This window comes from Lepidochelys kempii, chromosome 20 (genome assembly GCF_965140285.1).
Source record: "Lepidochelys kempii isolate rLepKem1 chromosome 20, rLepKem1.hap1, whole genome shotgun sequence".
Taxonomy (NCBI): domain Eukaryota; kingdom Metazoa; phylum Chordata; order Testudines; family Cheloniidae; genus Lepidochelys; species Lepidochelys kempii.
Window position 1 is genome coordinate 12,044,672 of NC_136399.1, and position 19,891 is coordinate 12,064,562.

At 56.0% G+C, this 19,891-nt stretch overlaps 2 protein-coding genes across 2 annotated transcripts in view; one reads left to right on the top strand and one right to left on the bottom strand.

Annotated features, from left to right (window-relative positions):
- Positions 1 to 2,031: 2,031 nt before the first annotated feature.
- LOC140900924 (resistin) lies at positions 2,032 to 5,636 on the bottom strand. Its single transcript, XM_073318926.1, has 4 exons — positions 5,584 to 5,636; positions 4,152 to 4,289; positions 2,704 to 2,781; positions 2,032 to 2,281 (listed from the first exon to the last, which is right to left on the bottom strand). The coding sequence occupies exons 2-4, from the start codon at positions 4,267 to 4,269 to the stop codon at positions 2,151 to 2,153; spliced, it is 327 nt and encodes a 108-aa protein (XP_073175027.1). The 5' UTR covers positions 4,270 to 4,289; positions 5,584 to 5,636; the 3' UTR covers positions 2,032 to 2,150.
- Positions 5,637 to 16,729: 11,093 nt separating this feature from the next.
- STXBP2 (syntaxin binding protein 2) overlaps positions 16,730 to 19,891 on the top strand; it is a 37,378-nt gene continuing 34,216 nt past the window's right edge. The window contains exon 1 of the mRNA XM_073318137.2: positions 16,730 to 16,981. Within this exon, the coding sequence (XP_073174238.1) occupies positions 16,945 to 16,981 (37 nt within the window). The 5' untranslated portion in view covers positions 16,730 to 16,944. The remainder of the gene's footprint in view (positions 16,982 to 19,891) is intronic.

Below are 19,891 nucleotides of genomic sequence, written 5' to 3' on the forward strand. Positions count from 1 at the left end.
AGATAGATGGGGGGGCGTAAGGGGATGCATAGATCTGGGGGGTGTAGTGGGGATGGAGGGATAGATACGGAGAGTATACGGGGATGGATAGATACGGGGGCCATATGGGGGAGGATGGATAGATACAGGTGTGAGTATGGGGATGGATAGATATGGGGGTGTATGGAAATGGACAGATAGATATGGGGGTGTAAAGTGATAGATATGGGGGTGTATGGGGTTGGACGGATAGATATGGGGGGATATAAGGGGATAGATAGATACAGGGGGTATAATGGGTGTTAGAGGGCTGGCCCGTCACCCTCCCACTTTCCTGCTTCTTGTCACGCAGACAGAAAGCAGAAGACCAGACATCCGAAGCGCAGACAATGCGATCTTTATTGGGGTTAGTTTCCAAGCAAGCATATTCCGAAGCCCTTCACACCAGTCGGGCTTATCTCTATACGCTGATAGAATCTGTTCCCCACGTCTCCTTTCCCAGCTCCGATACCACAGAGTGTTAGAGCGTGTACTCCGTGTCCCCCTTCCCAGCTCTGACACCGCAGAGCCTTGCCTGTGTCCCTATTCCCTGTTCTGCCCCTTTGAAAACATGTTTCCGATTTCCCTTCCCTGGGTCCTGACCTCCGGGTACGGGGCGGGGCTTAGCACACAGCCTTCTTGTCGGCATTTCCCATTGGCTGGCTCCCACCTAGCTCGCTGGCTCTTGTTACTCCCATTCTCAGGCACCTCTCTCCCCCCTCCATCCAGGGGGCAGCCTGGGCACCTGACTCAGGCCTCGGGGACGACCTCGTTATTCCAGCAAATGTCTAGGCCCTGCAATGCTCAGCGTCCTCACCCCCAGTGCCTGAGCTGGGCCTCAGTTCCCCTCTGTGCACCGGAGCCAACAGCCCTCCCTCGGCTCCTGTCCCAGCACCACCCAGCGTGCTCTACGGGGGCAGGTGGGTTCTGAACCGTGTCAGGGCAGAGCCTGTGCCTGCCCGGCATGAATGCTGCTGGTCCGCATGGGCTCTCTGGGGCTGGGCTCCTTTTGGTTACCTGCTTCGCTGGGGTCTGTACAGCACCTGGCGTAATGGGGGCCTAGCCCATGACTGGGGCTCCTGGGTGCTACCATAATACCATTCATAACGTCCCCTCTTGATTGAAAGACCTCAGCTGATGTCTCTAAACCCAGACATGTGTCGTTCCAGAGGCCCAGATCCTACTGGCCTCTGCCCTAAATCAGATACCTGCATGTGCAAATGGGCCAAATCCTGAGGGTTGTTAATTCGGGATGATCCTCTGTTCTACTACAAATACCCTAGCCACTAGACTGGCTCCCGGGGGGTTGTCTGGGAAAGGGGGTGGCCTGGCCACGAAGGCACCTGGTTGAGGTCTGGGATCACCAGGGGAGACTGAGGCAGGTGATAGCAGGGCTGCAAGGTTACAAAGGGCCGGGGCTGATCTATTTCCGGTCTTTGTACATTTTCACCAGCTAAAGAGAAGGGACACCCCAGAGCTCCCCCACCCCCAGCTGCTGCAGCATCCCAATGTGGTGAGGGGGAACTCTGCGACCTGAACTCAGACAGACCCCGAAGGACCCCCCAGGGACAGGTGGGCTCGGGAGCAGTGCTGCGGTCGGGGGATGGTTGTTTCCTTTATGATCTGGGCTCTGTTAAGTGAGGAGCAATGGGGCTAGAACCCTGCACGCGGTGTCTGTGTGCTCCGTGCTACGCTGACCACCCGGCCCCTGGAAGAGGGATCCCAGCTGTCCCACACCTTCAGAGGGAATTCTGGCAGACTCCAGCACTGCAGCCTGCTGAGACCACGGGAAGCTCAGAGCACCCTGAGGGGCGGGGGATGTTCAGTGTCTGGACCTCCATAGGGATCTGGAGAGCTGCCAGCAGGGGCAGCCCAACCGATTTGGGACAGGGGCCTTTCTGGGGGAAATAGGAGGGAGGCAGAGTTGTGCCCCCTGCCCATGCTCTGGCCCTAGGTACCAGAGCCCTGGAGTCAGGGGAAGAACTGAGCCAGAGAAGCATCAGCAGATCCAGATCCAAGTTTATTCATTGCACTGGGCACAAGAGGCCCAGCATGGTTCTGTGCCAGGGCCCACGGCAGGGGCAGCAGGCCAGGTGGGGCTCTCCGGTGCCCCAGGCTGGGGCTGGGCATCACTACACCCCTATCTTGCAGCAGCGTGCGGCCGTCCAGTCGATGCCGGCGCACTGGCAGTGGCAGGTGGAGTCGGTGCGAATGTCCCAGGAGCCGCAGCCCATTCCGCAGGCGCAGCCCGTGGGCTTGTACCCTGTGGGGGAATGGGGGATGGGGGGTTAGGGAAGCAGCTGGTGGCAGGATGGGAGTCATGGGCAGCAGTGAGGTGCCCTGCTGTCTCCTCCTCCCCAGCCCCCAGGACATGGCCCTGTGGCTCCCTTGCAGCCAGGCCACTGCCCAAGCAAGGGAGGTCAGGGAGACATCCCAGGGGTCTGATCCAGGGGCCCACACTGGTCCCAGCTCCACAGCATCCAGTGCCCCCAGGGGCTCGGGAGTGGTGCGAATGCCATTGCTCCAGGCACCTGGCAGCGTAAGTGCAGGGAGGCCCCAGTCAGGCTGGTGGTCCATCGCTGCCCCAGCTCAACACCCCCCCAAGGACTGCAGAGAGGGTGGGGTCTGGGCCCCAACGGCCCCTCCCTCCTTGGGCCTGCGGGGCACTCGGGAAAGTTCTCTCACCTGCTGGGCAGGAGACAAGTGCCCCACGCGCCGAGACGTCCTGGCAGAGTAGCTTGGCTTTGGCCAGGGTGGCGGACACTGCAAGGCAAGAGGCAGAGTTGTAGCCAGCAGGACCCTGGGTGCAGAAAGGCTGCCCCTCCCCCCTGCTCAGGTGGAGAGACGCTGCCTCTGCTCCAGCTGTTACCTGCACAGGTGGAACCCACCCAGCCCCACTCCATGTGGCGCTCTGCTCCCCCGAGTGGTGGCTGGGCTACATACAGCCGCAGCGCCAGACCAATAGAGGCTCCTGGCCTGAGATCTGGAGGTCTCATGTTCGATGCCGGTTGCCCACAGCCCCCCAGAAGAGTGTTACCTGGAGGAAGCTGCTGGGCATTCAGCAAGACCCCCCCGGGCTGTGAACAAAGGGCAGGGATGGAGGTAGCAGAAATAATTCCTGGCTGCTTCCCACAGCCAAGGCACCCCTAGGTGCTGGAACTGGGGGCGCTACCGTACTCCCTGGCTTGAAGAGGTTTCCATCATATACAGTTTGGTTCTCAGCTCCCCCACTATACAAATACTTCCAGCCCCGCTGAATGCAGCCATATCTGGGTGAGCAGCAGCCAGCTGAGAGAGATGGGCAGAGCCAGCCCTGAGAGACCCCAACCAGCCCCACTCAGCCCCTGGGGTGAGGTGGTGCTCGCTGTGCAGATGGCACCTCCTGGACCCGGTCTCCAGAAACTCCCATGGGGTGACTGACCAATCCAGTGGATCTGTGGCTAAGGTATTGGGCTGGGCTGGGCTGCAGGAGATGTGGGTTTAATTCCTGCCTCTGCCACTGACTCCCTGTGTGACCTTGGGTGAGTCACTTAGTCCCTCTGGGCTTCGGTTCCCCTCTGTGCAATGGGGGTGATGATCCGTCTCTTGGCAGCTCTTTGGGGCAGGGAGCGTCTCACCATGGCCTGTGCAGCGCCTGGCATGACGGGGCTCAGAGTGCAGCCACTGGAACAGAACTAACACAAACGCCGGCTCCGTGCTGTGCTCAAGACGGAACCGACACGGAGGAACAGCAGGGAGTCCCAAGGGTTCCAGCTCCCCCTCGCCCTGTTTACACACTGAACGGGGCTGGCTGGGAGCAGAGCTGGGACGGGCAGTCAGAGAGCTGCACCCGGTGGGTTCGCAGGAGCAGGAATCGAACCTGGGACCCCTGGAGTCTCTGTTGCATAAGTCAAAGCCCCAGGCCTAGCGGCTCAGAATCACTAGCAGAAACTATGTGGGCCAACCACTAGGGGACGATAGAGAGCCACAGTGTGAGATACAGATAATGTTGCTCTTGTATGTGGGCTGGTTCCACATCCCCCTCATTTACACGCTGTATTGTACCTGTCTGACCTGCCCCCCCCCCGCTACAACCACGCAGAATCTGACACACACACCCCCATCTCTGGGGGAGGCGCCTCCGGGTCGGTTACCTATGGAAGTAATCGCTGCCTGCACCTTCAGATCAACCACATTGTCAATGGTGCACTGAGCCTCTGTGTGGCACGCGGGCAACAGGAGGGCGAGCAGCAGGGACACGGCAGCCTTCATCCCGCTGGGTGCTGAGCTACCTGCGGGGGAGAGACCCGGCCAACACGTCAGACCCCAGGACAGGAGCCCTCTGGAACCCGTGGTAGGAGCTGAGGTGCACACAAGGCAGCGCAGTGGGGCACAGGCAAGAGGGAAAGCCACATTGCCAGGGAAGGGGATGAGGGTCAAAGCGGGAACAGGTGAGCCCATGGGTGCAGGGGATGTGGGGAGGAGAATGTGGGCAGCTGGAAGGGATACTGAGGGGTGGGGGAATGTAACGGCAGCAGATGGGGGAAAGGGAGGAAGGATTTGGAGCAGGAGACTGGGAGCGGTGGGTGGGTGGGGAGGCAGCAGGATGGTAATGAGGGGGTTATTGGGGAGGGCTGGAATGGCACCTCCATCCTAGGGGCTAGCAGAGCAGGACTGCCTCCATGCTGCCAGTGGGGACCATGTTCACTGGTGGTTGCATTTTCAGGCTGAAATCCACACACACACACACACACGTACATGGGGGAAGGGGGTTCCCATTAAAGGTTTGAGCCCTTAGAATTAGCTCCTTAGTGAACTGATTCCCCCCCCCACCAACCCCTCCCCAAAGCAAAATTAAAAAGCACCCACAAAAAGAGCCTCATCTCTCTGCTCCAAGCTGCACCTGTTTCACTCAGGGCATGACTGTAAACCAGTTTGGTGAAAGCCGTGCGAGTTGCAGTATGGATGCTCTTACTCCAATGGAATCGCCATTTGGTAAGGGATCGACTTAAGCTAAACTGAGAGACGCCTGGTGTGGATCAGGTTAGGGCTGGGCTACATTGTTACCATACATTAGTGTGTATGGTAACAACCATTGTTTCACATTCTCTGTGTATATAAAAGCTCCCCACTGTGTTTTCCACTGTATGCATCCGATGAAGTGAGCTGTAGCTCACAAAAGCTTTTGCTGAAATAAATGTGTTAGTCTCTAAGGTGCCACAAGTCCTCCTGTTCTTTTAAAGGTATTTAGGTGCCTAATGATGCACATAGGCACCTAAGTCACTTTTGAAAATAGAACACTGGCTCCTAAACTCCTTAGCTGCTTTTCAAATCTTTATCCCAAGTCGATCCCTTGCTAAATGGAGAGAAGCTCAGTTCACATTAGATTAAGAGAGTCCCCACTGTGCCTGGAACCAGATTAAATCCATCAAATTAAATCCATTAAATCCATCAAATCCTGAAAGCCATTGAAAGTTACACCACCGCCAAGGCCCCAGGGAGCTGGGCACACACAGGAGCTGTGCCCCAAATCCTGCCCCAAGGCTGAGTCTGGAGAATCCCGCCCAACCAACGGTACAAACTCACCTTCTGGCACAATCTTGCAAGATGCTGCTCCCCAATTCACAAGCTGCCCTTTAAATAGGAGCCAGCTGGAGCAGAGGTGGCAAAATCTCCCATCAAATTGGCCACTTGACAATTGAGTCTCCCATTACACAAGTGTGGGGAAACCCCAGGGCTGTTCCTAACAAAGAATGTTTGTTTTGCAACTTCCTTGTTTGCTCAACCCCTGCCCAGCTCTTCAGTGCCAGGGCCAAATTCTCCCCTGGTGGAACTCCATTATATTGGTGGCGTTACAACAGCGTAGGCTTTGGCTCTGAGGGTCTGGACAGCCCAGGGGCTCCCCCTCTGTGGGAATTTCCTGGGTATGTGAGGGGGTTGCTGGAAGGCAGGGCCACTCTAGGTTTGGCACCAGCTACCTGCAGATTGGAGACTAAGGGGCGGGCTGCGCTGCAGCCTGGAGGTGTAATTAACTTTGCTGGAGCTAGCGAAGTGAAAATAGCAGTGTAGCCTGGGTGGTGCAGGAGGTGGGATGGGCCAGCTGCCCCGTGCATGCACCCTGGGTCCCGGACAGGATCATACTCTGCGTGGCCAGCCCATCCCGCCTCCCGTGCAGCCATGACTACACAGCTGCTCTAGCCCGCTAGCTCAGTCGGTTCCTGAGCTGGAAATTACACCTCTGGCTACCGCGTAGAGGCAAGTGCCAGAGATGGGCTGGAAATGCACCGGCAGGAATTGTAGCCCAGCACGGGGCTGGGCAGAGAAGGCAGATATGCAATCAGAGCCCAGCTTTCTGACCTCTCTAGTTGCTAGTGTGAGCCCCGTCTCACAGAGCTTCAGCCAGGAGGGACCATCAGAGCAGCCAGTCTGTGTAGCACAGGCCATTGCACCTCACCCACGTGTCCCTAATACTGAGCCCAGTGACTCCTGTTAGACAAAAGCATTTCAGCCCTCGGGTAACTCAACTGGTGCAGAAAACAGGACAGATCGAGGCTCTGCCAACAACAGGGAATTGATTAGGGGAGGCGCCCAGCTGCTCCCAGCAGGCGATCCACGCGACATGCTGCAGTACAAGCAAAACCACTCCAAGATCCCTGCCAATCTGACCTGGGGGAATTGTCCTGAATAACCCCAAACCTGGGCTCAGCGTGACCTTGAGCATGAAAGCAAGAGCCACCAGCCAAAGACCCGAGTGCCATCCTCCCAGCCCTGGAGTGACGGGCACCTCTATGCACCACTGCACAAATCACAGCCATTTCCACATAGCGCTGGGCCGCTGGCACACAAAGCCACTAGCCTGAGCTCTCATGGTCTAATGCACTGTACTGGCCTGTGTGCAGACACGGAAGGAGAGACAGTCCCTGCCTCAGAGAGCTCACAGTCTAAAGAGACAAAAGCCTGGGACAGGAAACTGAGGTAAAGAAAGGAGAAGTGACTGACACAAGGTCACCCAGCAGGGCAGTGTCAGAACAAAGAAGAGAACACAAATCGCCAGAGTCTCAGCCTGGTGCTCTAGCCATGAGACCACAGGGCCTCTAAACATAGAGAAATGAATGATGAGGTAGAGATCTTCCAAAGGTCACACAGTGCAACTCAGGGAGACAACACCGGCATAGGGGTGCACAGCACATTTCATTAGGGTGTGCACCGAGGGGATTTTATTTATTTATTTATTTTTAAGGTGAACATTTATTGAATACTCAATCATAAAGGATATTATTTGTATTAATCAAACAAACTAAAGAAACTAAAACTGAACTAAACTTATTTTTTTTTAAATTAACAACTAAACTTTACTTTAAAAATGAGACACAAAACACTAAATTTTTGCTGTTGTGATAACCAGGTGTATACAAAGATACAGTCAATTTTCATGATCTTTATCTTTAACCACATAACGAGCTAACCCAAGTTGACCAAAACAGATTAAGGTTTCTTCATCTTCCTGTCCTAGAGAATGAGACGTCGCTTACCAGGTGTTATGGACTTAAATTCCTCAATCACATCATTGTAATTAACTGATGAAGCCAATTCTTGTTCAATGTACAAAATCATGAGCGAGTCGAGGCGCTGTTGAGACATTGTACTTCTTCATTTGTTTTTTACATGTGCTAGTTTCAAAAAGGCTCTTTCACATGAACAGCTTGTCTGCTCCTTTTCTTATCTTAACAACGAACCGATCCATATTTTAAAATTAAAAGGGGGTACCGTACAACTGAATTAAAATGTAAAGCCATGGGCTTGTTATTCTAACCCCCGTTCTGCGTCCCCTGACTGTCCCCGGGATTCCCTGCCCCAACGTCCCTGGAGCTCAGGCAGGCCGGGCAGGACGAGCTTGCCCACCCCTGCATTAGGGTGTGCTTGGGCATACCCAGCACACCCCGTACGCACGCCTATGATCACCGGCCTGACAAGCCGGACAGATGGTGTCTAGTGACTGCCATTCTCGCTAAACAAGTACCTCAGAGGTAATATAGAAGTGTTGTAATAGTGAGCTTGCAGCAAAGCAGGAAATAGAACCCAGGGGTCCTTACTCCCTGCCCCACCTAACAGACCCCACTTTTCTCCCAAAGGGGGAAATAGAACCCAGGAGTCCTGACACCCTGCCCCCCTGCTCTAAACCTGTAAAAAAGGGGAATTTTCTGTAATATTTTTATATTTCCTAGGCAAGCCTCAGTTTCCCTCAGTACTTTGCATTGCTCCCCAGTGAGTGCAGAAGGGTTAAATCTGCTCTTGGGGCCGAGCAGAAGCCATGAGGTGATGGGTCACGGAGCTGTCTGGGGTGGAATGAGTGGGACGTTAAAGGACTGGCTGAAACTGACCGTATCAATGGAGGATCCAGAAACACAATGGGACCCCAAAGTCAGAACAACTGACACCACTCTGCAGGCAGAACATGTGAACTCAGCATGGGCCTGGGGGAGGAGGAGAATGGACTGAGGGGTGGCAGGAGGTGCCAAGCCTAGAGTGGCCCTGCCTTCCAGCAGCTCCCTTACATACCCGGGAAATTCCCACAGAGGGGGAACCCCTAGGCTGTCCAGACCCTCAGAGCCAAAGCCTATGCTGTTGTAACACCACAAATATAATGGAGTACCACCAGGGGAGAATTTGGCCCTGGCAAGGAAGAGCTAAGGAGATGCAGAGCTCTCACCTGGGACTGACAAGGAGAGAGGGCCAAAAGTGGATTGGCTGGGTGGCTAGCTGGCATGGCCGGGATGGACGGTGTCTTGGCCTTTGCTTCTCTGAGCTAACCTGGGGATTTCTTGGGCTGGGTTCTAGCTAATAAACCTGACGGGTTGTAAAGGCTCCTTGTGTCACTGCAAATCCTTGCCGAGGTGCGTTGGGGCCTGAGGAGTGGACAAGAGTCTAACCAGGTGTCTGTCTCAGCTGGATTCACTCCAGCCCCAGAGGCTCAGTCGCAGAGGCATTGAGGATTCGTGGCCTATGCTTGAGGAAGAGCCTGCAGGACCCCTTGGGGGACTGGCCCACTGCAGGGATTCCTTTGAGGGATTGTTTAAAAGCTGGGGCATAGCACAGATCCTGTGGACCAGTGACAGATCCCCACTCCTCACACAGAGCTGGGAATGGAACCACAGGGCACTGACTACCATCCTCTCCAGTGCACAGCTGCCCTGAACCTTGGCACAGGGGAAATCCCAGGAGCAGAAGCCTGCCAGGATTGACACAATAAGCAGATCCCCCTTCACCCAATCCACAATGTCCTTCCTGAGAGCAGTGGGTGTGTGCAGGGGAAGCTCCTGCATGGAGCTGGGGTGGGGTGGGGGGGCAGAGGGCAGGGGGAAGGTAGGTTCCCCAGGGCCCCCCTTCACTAGTGCTGAATTCACACATCTCATTGACACTGACGGGGCTCCTGCTGGGCGCGCCCAGCCCCTCTTGGCAAGGCACAATCCTTCCATTGTCCCCAGCCCCAGGGCAGCTGCTCACCCAGCCCCGCTCCCTCAGCAAACAGACTTCACCCACATCAGAGCAGCCACGGACTGGTTGGTGCAGACTTGGCACTGTTTCTGCTAAGAGCCAGGGTCAACCAGCCAGGGGACCGTGTTAAAACTGACACACGCCAGGCTCCCCCAGGGACCTGGGAAAACTGAACATTTCCCCTGGACCCCCCAGTCAGCAATTGTTCCTCACCCACAGCACTGAGTCCGTGTGAAAAACACTGAAAACTTCATTAAGGGGGCCAGGGACAGAGCTGGCACCCGGGAAAGCAGCAACCACAACTCATCTCAATACGTGCACTCCTCCTCCTCCCCGTCCCCTGCTCTGCGGACCGTGCGGGGCCTTGGCTCTCTCACAATTTGCCCCATACAAAGGACGTCTATAACTAAAAACTAAACCACCCACCCCTGCAGTGCCTTTGGCAGTGCCCTTCCCTGCAGGGGTTAATGTCCAATTAACCCCCATTCTGCTTTACACCATCCCAGAGCCCTGGAAAACACTGGGCCAGCCCCCTTCCAGCTGCCAGGGGAACCTGCCTGCTCCCACACAGAGACCCACAGGCTGGCCCAGCGATAGTGATTTCAGCTATGCTGGTGCTGGCAGGGGGTGTTGCCTCGAACCACACCACCATCGCCACAATGCCACCTCTGTACACCAGCTACAGAGCCAGCTAGAGCAATTACAGTGCCAGTGGCACTGGGGAAAGGGGCCCTTATCAGAGTCACTCAGCGCGGTCAGTGCTCTCAGCAGCTTCAGCAAACAGCTACCGGGGATGGGGGCCCATTAGCAGATAAAATACCCATGCACAGAATCCATGTCACCACACTCTCACACCCCCCCGTCCCCCGCCTTAAAATGAATCTGGGTGGTTTGTGCCCATGCTCTACTCAACTGTGCAAGACGAAGGCTCTGGTTATGGTGACTCCTCACTCAGGGTTTGCTGATGCACTTCTGCTGCAGTCTTGTCGTACAACAAGGAGCCCCACCTTTCATCAGCCCTGAGCCCACAACGTAAATGAATGTTAAACCAAATGGCCAAAATGGTCCCAGTGGGCAACAAACATGCAAATAAGGTCCAGCTCATTCTGTCTCTTCCTCCAGTTTACCACTAGATGGCGGCAGAGAGCCCCTCTCCTCTACATTTTAGACCACAGGGCTTATTGAGGTGCCCTGTGTACATTGGGCAGGGAGGGGGGTTGACTGGGTTGAGGCCACAGGGCTGGTGCTGTGTTTGCTGCTTTGTTGTTGCCCTAGAGGGGTTCTCACAATAAACGTTTTTGGTGGCCTCAGAGTGTGGCCACCAACTCTCACTGGTGCCTGCTCTGACACTTTTTCCTAAAATACTTAATTAACTTTAGGAAAAACAATTAAATGTGCACAGATTCACATCCAAATCAGTGTGATTTATATTTGTAGGGTTTTTTGGCAGACTCAATAACAAAAATAATGCTGCCTCCCCTTCCCCTCCCTCCCCCCACCAATCCAGGGCTTAAGTGAAAAGTGATATTTGTATATTTGTTAATATCACAGCACACTTAGTAGCTACCTGGGAGGCTATGGAAAGTGATAAGTGATATTAACAAACCTACAGGCATCACTTTTCCATAGATAGCTAGTAAGTCTGCTGTGAAAAGTGACACTTGCATGTTTGTTAATATCACTTTTCTCAGCAAGCCCCAGGACCCATTAAGCCCTGGATGGGGGCGGTCGGGGGGGGGGGGGGGGGAGGGCGGAGGCAAAGGGAAGGCAGCAGGGGCCAGAGGCAATGGTGGGATGGATGCAAGGCCTGGGGAAGCAGCAGGGGCTGGGGGAATGGATGCGAAGCAAGGAAGGCAGCTGTGTCCTGGCGGGGTGAGGGGGTATGGCCAAAGGGCTGTGGAAGGCAGCGGGGGCCCAGGGCAATGGGGTTGTGTGATGAGCTTCACTGTCTCATAGCCAGAGCCAGGGCCTGATGTCTACTGCCATGCGGCCAGGACCAGGGGAACTCAGTGCCCCTGGCTAGAACCTGGAGCCAGGGATTGCAGCCTGCTGCCATGCAGCCGGAGCTGTGGGTCAGTGCCTGGGGCCAGTGACTCCTGCTGCATGGCCAGAGCCTGGAGCTGGATGCTGGAGCCCAGGGGTGCAGGGCTGGAGCCAGGAGTCAGCGCCTGCCTCTGCATGGCTTAAGCTAACACTCGCTGCTATACAGCCAGGACCAGGGGTCAGCATCTGGAGCCAGCTCCCACCACTGCATGGTGGGACCCTGGGGACAGAGCTGTAGGTCGGCACCTGCTGCTATGCAGGTGGGGAAGGGGATCAGCACCAGGGGCTGGGGCCACATGGCTGGAGCCCAGGGCCAGTGCCTGCCACCACACAGCTGGAACTGGGGGCCAGAGGCTGACTTAAGCTCCTTGGCCGGAGCCAGGGGTCAGCACCAGAGCCAGAGGTTGGTGCCCAAAGCCCTGTGCTTGGAGCCCGCTGCCCTGTGGCTGAGGCTGGGGGTCAGTGCCTGTGGCCAGCGCCTGCCACTGCGTGGTCGGAGCCTGGGACTAGAGCCAGGAGCCAGCGCCTACTGCCACCCAGGTGGAACCAGGGGCAGGAGGCTGAAGCCCTGCAGCTGGACGCCAGGGTTGCATGGCCAGAGCCAGGGGGATGGTTCAGTACCTGCTGCCCTGTGGTCAGAGCCCTGGGCCACATTGCCAGGTCCCTGAAGTCCCGCCACTGGATCCTGCCGCCCAACCCTCCCGGGTTAAGAACTCAGCTGGCTCCTGCAGCGTTGTGCCCCACCTCTCTCCAGAGGCGGTGCAGGGCGGTGCGTCCAGGAGCAACAAGGAAAAAGGGGGCAGGGCGGAGACTTCCCCCTGCCCCCCGCCCCAGCCCATCACTGCCTAGGAGGCTGTCAAGGCCTCACGAAAAGCCTCTGGTGGCCTCATTTGAGAAACGTTGCCCTAGAGTACAAGGCAGAATATACTGCTCTGTTCCTGTCAATGTGGGGCTAGGTATGCTGGTTTGTTATTGTAGGGTCACACAGGAGTGCTGGGGACTGCATACACTCGTCATTATAGGGTTGCTCAGTAGAGCAGGGAGCTGCATACACTGGTTTGTTATTGCAGGGTTGCTCCTGAGTGCAAGGTGGAACCACCTTCCCCGCCCCCAAGTCTGGGGCCTCATAGGCTTTCCCATCGGCCACTTGATTTCACCAGCATCAGTGGGGGATAAAGCCCAGAGTCTGAGCTATTCTGACTGTAGCCAGCAGGGGAAAGCAGAGGACTGCAGATCCCCTGCCTCCTCATGACCATACGGACACTGGCAATAAGATTTTGAACGGCTCCTAAGGTTGGGTGCCCACGTTGAGACACCTGGGGCCTAGATTTCAGAGGTGCTAAACACCCGCAGCTCCCAGCGGGGCTCGTGGGCACTTAGGGTGTGTCTACACTGCAGTTACGTGCCCACAGCTGGCCCAGGCCAGCTGACTCCGGCTCACAGGGCTCGAGCTGAGCAGCTGTTTACTTGCAGTGCAGATGTTCTGGCTTGGGCTGGAGCCCGAGCTCTGGGAACCTCCCACCTCGCAGGGTCCTAGAGCCAAAGCTCCAGCCTGAGCCCCAAAGGCTACACCGCAGTTAAACAGCCCCTTAGCCCGAGGCCCGGGAGCTGGAGTCAGCTGGCCTGGGCCAGCCGCAGGTGTGTAATTGAAAATCAGCCCCCAACCGTCTCTCGGTGGGCACCAAAACCTGAAGCATCCAGTGCTGGCCATTTACTCCCTACTGAATCCCTGGATCTGAACTCCGTGGGTGAGGCCACCTTGCCTGGCCTGCATTTGGCTCTAGGCTGCATCTACTGGGAGCTGAACAGGTTCTCTAGGTTTCATGTATCGTGAGGGCAGCACCTGGCTGTGGGAAGGCTCAGTAATTGGATGAGTCTGTTCAATTACACGGATCTGCTTCTAGCCAGGCCAGCATGAAGCGGTTGCCGGTTGCATTTTGCTTGGGTCTGTAAAACAAAATGAAGTCAAAGTGGCTGCTGGAAGCAGCACAATGAACGTTTAAAAAGAATCAGTGGCAGAGCTAATAGCGGGCCGGGGGGCAACCGTCCCCTTCGGCAGCCATTAGATATTCGTGTGGTGCCTTTTCAAGCCAATAGGTATAACTGAAGGTGGAACCACCAATGACCCAGCTGCCTCCTGGTTCCACCACGGCTCAAAATGTAGCTCCGCTGATGCTAAGAATCCAGAGTCTATTGAGCAGGAACATGGGACAGACAGCACCCTTGCTTGGAGAACCCATGCTTTGCAAAATGAGACATGGGCTTTCATTCACCCTGCGCTGAATTGCAGCCACTTCTGGGGTGGAGCACAACAGCTGCATAACAACACACAGCAACACTGCTCAGGGATTGCTCACCCAGCACTGAAATGCAGATACCTCTGGGGTGGAGCGCAGCAGCTGTTGAACAGCCACAGAGCGACACTACTCACAGTTTAGAGCAGGATGTGAAGAAGACTCTCCACTTCCATTCAAAAGCTCTGGGGGAGTTCACAGAAACAGACCATGCTGTTAACCTGAGCTGAACAGCAGCCAGGACACAATAGATTGGGTCTGCACTGCAGGTAACCAGACAACAGCTCCTGCCATGAGGGCATTTGTTCTGATTGACTAAGGGAGGGATGGGGCAGGGAGGCAGTCAAGCCTGGGGAACAAATTCCTTCTCCAGGACGCTTTGCTCCAGGATTTTGCAGCCCAGGCTCTACGGCCATTAATTACTGCACCACCCAGCAGGAAAGGAAGGGCTGAGGCAAGCCTCTGTGCTCCACATGTCACAAGCGGACAAGGCAGAATGAACCATATCACAGAATGCATCAATTGCATAGCCTGGAATAAAACTCAGGAATCCTAACTGCCAGCTCTCTGCTCTAACCGTTAGACCCCCACTCCACTTGCAGTCAGGATAAAACCCAGGAGTCCTGATTCCTAGACCCCCCCACCCAGTTTGTCTAACCTAGTGGTTCTCAACTAGGGTTACGTGTGTCTTTGGGGGTACGCAGAGGTCTTCCAGGGGGTACACCAACAGGAGACATAAAAAGCATTAGCAAAGTCAGGACAAACTAAAATTTCATACAGACAATGACTTGTTTATACTGCTCTATTTACCATACACTGAAATGAAAGTACAATAGTCATATTCCAATTGATTTATTTTATAATTATATGGTAAAAATGAGAGAAAGCAATTTGTCAGTAATACTGTACTGGGGTACAGTAGTCTGGAAAGGTTGAGAGCCACATCTCTAACCCACTAGGCCTCCCACTGCACCCACAGCTCCGGATAGAACCCAGGAGTCCTGACACCCAGCTCCCTGCTCTAACCATTAGACCCCACTCCTTTCCAGAAGCTGGTGATAGAATCCTGGAATCCAGACTCACAGCTCTGTACGTTGTGTGGAGGTGATGTGTAATTGGACAGAGATACTTTGCAGTGTGCAGCTTTGCTTGGCTCATGGGGCCTTAATGGAGAAATTCTGTAGCCACTGGGTGCCATCTGGTGGCTGGAGGTGGCTCAGTGGGACTTAGACGTACAGTCCGTGCTGTGATAGCCAGTGCTGGTGGAGGCCCTTACTCAGGCAGAGCTCGCTCAGGGCAGCTGGACAGCCAGCCTCAAGGGCACACCCTGTGCCCGCGGAAGGTGAGCTGCGGACTCTGGTCATCGGGATTGGGTGCCTACAGGGAAAGGTGACCAGGAGTTAATGAGGCTGGGAGTGACCTTAGCTCCAGAAGCATCCCCTCTCCTGCTGCTAATGAGCAGCAGCAAGGGGCAAGACTAACAACTGAGCCACGTGTGGATCAAACCTACGGCCTTCAGCTGCTGAGACCCAGGCCTCTCTCTTGAGCCAAAGGAGGAGATCCCTTGGCTGGAATCAGTAGCAGGTTGTTATCCTTAAATTGGCCACTAGGGGGACACATGCACCAAGCCAGAGCAGCCTTAGGCCAGCCCAGGGTAGAGGTCCATGTAGGATTTGCCCCAACCCCGGTAGAGTTGCATCAGGGGCTGCCATGTAGCTGCCAGCTCCCAGTAGCCATGATGCCCAGCAAGGCACTGGGCAGTGCATTGCTAGTGCCCTTTGCAGCTGTTCACTAGGCTATTGGGGAGGGAGGGAAGGGTGAGGACGAGTCCCGCACCAGGGGAAGTGCTGGGCCAGCTGGAGGGGCCTGGTTGGTGAAGTTCTGGTTGAAATGATTGATGGTTTCAATTCTCCTGGGATTTTCTCGGATTAGAAATGATGGCCCAGGTGCCTGGAGCCTCATTACGGGAGGCTCCCACACAGTGGATGTGACCAGAATCCATAGAGCTCGGATCAGAGTGAGGCGAGCAAGGGCCCTGGCTTGGGGGCTGGAGTTAGAGGGTGAGCAGCCTGGGGGTGGGGAGCTAGTTGGAGTTGGGGACGAGGGGCCTGGCGAGGGCAGTGAGAGTTGGCCAAAAAGGGGTGGGGGGGGGGGTGTAAGAGACCTAGGAAAGGTCTGCTGGTTAGAGTGGTGGGGGTGAGGGGCCCGGGTGATGGGGCAAGGGGACCAGCGAGGGTGCGAGGGGAGGCTGGCTGGAGGTGGGGGGCCAGAGGCCTGGCAGCGGGAGAGGGGAGGTTCGTTGGAGGTGGGGGGCAAGGGGCCCAGCTGAGGGAGTGGGGAAGCTGGTTGGAGGTGGGGGGCAAATCGCCTGGCAGGGGGAGGGGAGGCTGGGTGGAGTTGGGGGGCAAGGGGCCCTGTTGAGGGGGGTGGGTGGAGGTGGGGGGCGAGGGACACTGCTGAGGGGGAGATGCTGGTTGGAGGGGGGACTTGCAGCTCACTGGGGGGCCCTGACTGGAGTGGGCTGAGGCCCCACTACCCCAACCCAGTCCTCGCTTTAACCCTGCCCGAGGCCCCCGCCTCCCTCTGCGCCCCACATGACCAGGTGGGGGTTCAGTGGGGACCTGCGTGGCCCTGTCACTGGGCACCCGCCCCTTGGTGCCCAGGCCCAGCCCTCGCAGCGCCAGAAGTGGGGGGCTGCGGCGTTCGGCCATCTTCAGCCTTGCAGACATCGACCCGCCAGCACCCCAGTTGCTTTATACTGAAATCAGTCACTGGGGGGGCTGGGCCCGTCCATCAGTGACACTGGGGGGGGCCGGGCCCGTCCACCAGTGACTGATTTCAGCGTCACTAGGGGCCGTCGCCCAGCCCCACAGACACTCCCCAGAGCAGGCCAGGGAGAGGCCAGGGCGCGCCCAGGGGCAGGAGCAGCCGGGGCAGAACCCAGGAGTCCTGACTCCAGCCCCGCCCCCCGCGCAGTTGAGTCCCACTTCCACCCCCACGCTGGGGGGGGGCGTGTCCCCACGCTCGGGGGGCGGGGCACGGGCGGGGCGAGCTCCTTGCCCCTGCCCCCGCGCGGAGCCGGAAGCGGCGGCGGCCCGAGCAGCAGGAAGCGGAGATGGCCCCGGCAGGGCTGAAGGCGGTGGTGGGCGACAGTGAGTGCGCGGCCGCGGGGGGCAGGGCCCGGTCGCGTGTGGGTCTGGGGGGGAGCAGGGCCCTGGGTCTGCCCCACCCCCCAGGGCCGCCCCTTCCCTTGGGCTGGGGGGGCGGCGGCGGCGTCTCCTCCTCCTCCTCCTCTTTCCATCGGGGCGACTCCCGCCCTCGCATCTCCCCGGCACCCCGGCTGCGTCTCCGGCCCCGGCCCCGGCCCCCAGCCCGGCCGCTCAGCCTCTGGCAGAGGGCAGGGCTCCCTAGTGGCCAATGCTGCCTGATGCCCTGTGTGTGTGAGGGCCCCAGGGCCGTTTGTGGTTTCCCCCTACCTCCGCCCCCCCCCAAGGATGATCCGGGAGCCCCCCAACGACACCCAACCAAGTATTGGGTGAAAGCCACCCCAGCCCAAAGCCGAGTTGCCCCAGATCCTCTAGCAGTGCCCAGGAGCGCCCCTGCGCCTGGAGGGGCACTTCCTGCTTCGCAGCTCACCTTAAGTCAAAACAAAAAGGAGGACTTGTGGCACCTTAGAGACTAACACATTCATTGGAGCGTAAGCTTTCGTGCGCGACAGCTCACTTCATCGGATGCACTTTAAGTCAGCTTCTTAAACTCTGACCCGCCCCAGTGACGGGTCAAGCTGCTGAGCTGGAGGGATCTCAGCAATAGTTAGGCAGGATCCAGGAACTGAAATCCGCTTCTGTGCACTGTTGTGTTCCTTGGTCCAGACCTCTGTGTCTTAGATTGGTGGCTGGCCCCCATGCTGTGGTATCTGGGCATCTCTCACTCTTTAGTATATTTGCCTCACCATCCCCTAGTTATTATCTCCTTTGTGCAGAGGGGCAATTGAGGCACAGAGACATGCAGCAACTTGCTCAGGGTCACACACGGAGTCGGTGGCAGAGCAAGGAATTGAATCCATGGTCTCTCAGATCCAAAGCTTGCACCCTCAAATCGACACCGCTGGGCCATCTTTCTTCTCTTGCAGCTGCCTAAATCCTGTCTGCTCTGTGTGGATGTTAAATGTCCTGCTGCTCTTTGTGAGGTTTTGTCCTGGTGTGCTGTGTGGAGGTGGTTGTGCTGATCCCCAGAAGTGGCTGCATTTTACTTAGTTCATAAAGAAATGTAGCCACATTTATAATTATTATTAACGTCTCCGTTGCGCCAGGCCAAGAGGCAAGTGAGCCATAGGCTCTGTGTTTTGCATTGCTCAAGGCTGCACACAGGCACACTAAACTCTGCCAATTTCCCCATTGCTGAAGGGGAGATGGTGGAGATTTGATCAGCTGCTGCCTCAGTCTGTGTAGCGTTTTCCATATGCAGGATCCTTTACAAGTGCTGGTTCTTGTTGCTTTCACTTCCACTTGGTAGTGCCTGTCCATGATGGATCAGCCAGGTGTGGTTTCCCATTGACATAACATCCAGGATACAGGAGGGATAAAGATCTGTCCTCCTTATGTCGTCTCCTTAAGCTCTCCTGCAAACCGTGTCCTGCTTGGCTTTGGACTGGGGAAGCTCCCCAGGGCTCCAGACACAGGTAGAGGGAGACATCTGGTGCTTTTTGCAGGCTTTGACCTGGTTTAAAGCACCACTTAGGGGGAAAGAGGAGAAACTGGCAAGAAGTTATAGGTTATAGGCTAGCACTTATCCCATAGTCGATCATGCAACAGATGCCTGAACAACTCATTGGTTCATCTGACACCTCTGTGAGGGAGGTGGATAGAGATGAGAGCTAGGCTGGGCAGGCTATGCAGAGAAACCACCAGGTGAAGTTAGGATTTGTGTTATATTGGAAGCTGTGTGAGGCAGGGATTGTCTCTCTTGTTCTGCGTCCAGCGCCTAGCACAATGAGGGCCTGAGCCAGCTCTGCGGCTCCTGGGCTAGGTGCTACTGTAATGTATGTAGTAGGTATACCAGGCAAGGCAGCTCCAGCTGCCAGATCTCTTCCGAAGAGTTGATTCTGACATAGCTGTGCAGGCCTCTTTCCAAAGGCTTTGCACTGCGGTCACCTTGTGTTTCCTCTGTAAAGATCCAGTAAGATCAGCACCAGATTCTCCAGTTAAACAGCCATCTGGGGAATGCTTGAAGGCAGAACTTTGCTGTCTTGCGTGCTTTATCACCGGCATGAAATCCAGCGACCTCTCCTTGCTTCTCATTAGAGACGGAATAGCTGAGATTATGTGCCCTATGTTGATGTAGAGAGGTGTCATGTCACTAAGGCCTTGTCTGTGGTTGGGATTCAGTTCAGCAGCTAGGAGCCGGTGTAGTGGTCCTGGTATAAGTCTCAGAAATGAGGAGGAAAGCTGTAATTTGCACTGCTGGAAACACCGGTATAGCACAGTTTGCTCCCATACAACTTTTCTTGGCTACTTTTGTATGTTACCCCCTTTTCCCTTCACCAGCTGTCTTGTCTCCTTAGGCTGTCAGCTCTCTGGAGCAGGGACTGTCTACTACTGTCTTTGTACAGTGCCTAGCACAGCACCAGTTCTTGGTTGGTCCCCAGGCACTACAGTACTCACGATCCCTAGCTCTCGTCTAGTGTTTTTTGTGAGTAGAGGTCAAAGCGCTTTGCAGAGGAGATTAGTATCATTATCTGCCTGTTACTAATAGGGAAACTGAGGCACAAAGAGGGGGACGTGACCTGCCCAGGGTCACCCAGCAGGCTAGTGACAGAGCCAGGAATAGAACCTGTGTCTCCTGAGTCCCATCCTGTGCTTTCTCCCCTTGACCACACTGCCTGTACTTGGTCTTTGCACCTGTTGCTAGTCACCAGTGGCTGAATCCCAAGGATAAATCAGGCCTAAAACTTTATCTTCCCAAAATGTCGTACAGAGCATTTACTGAACCCCTGACCAGTTGAAATAAGCAAAGAGTAAATGATGGGATGCTGTGGGCTTCAAATGTAGGGTCTCTGTAAT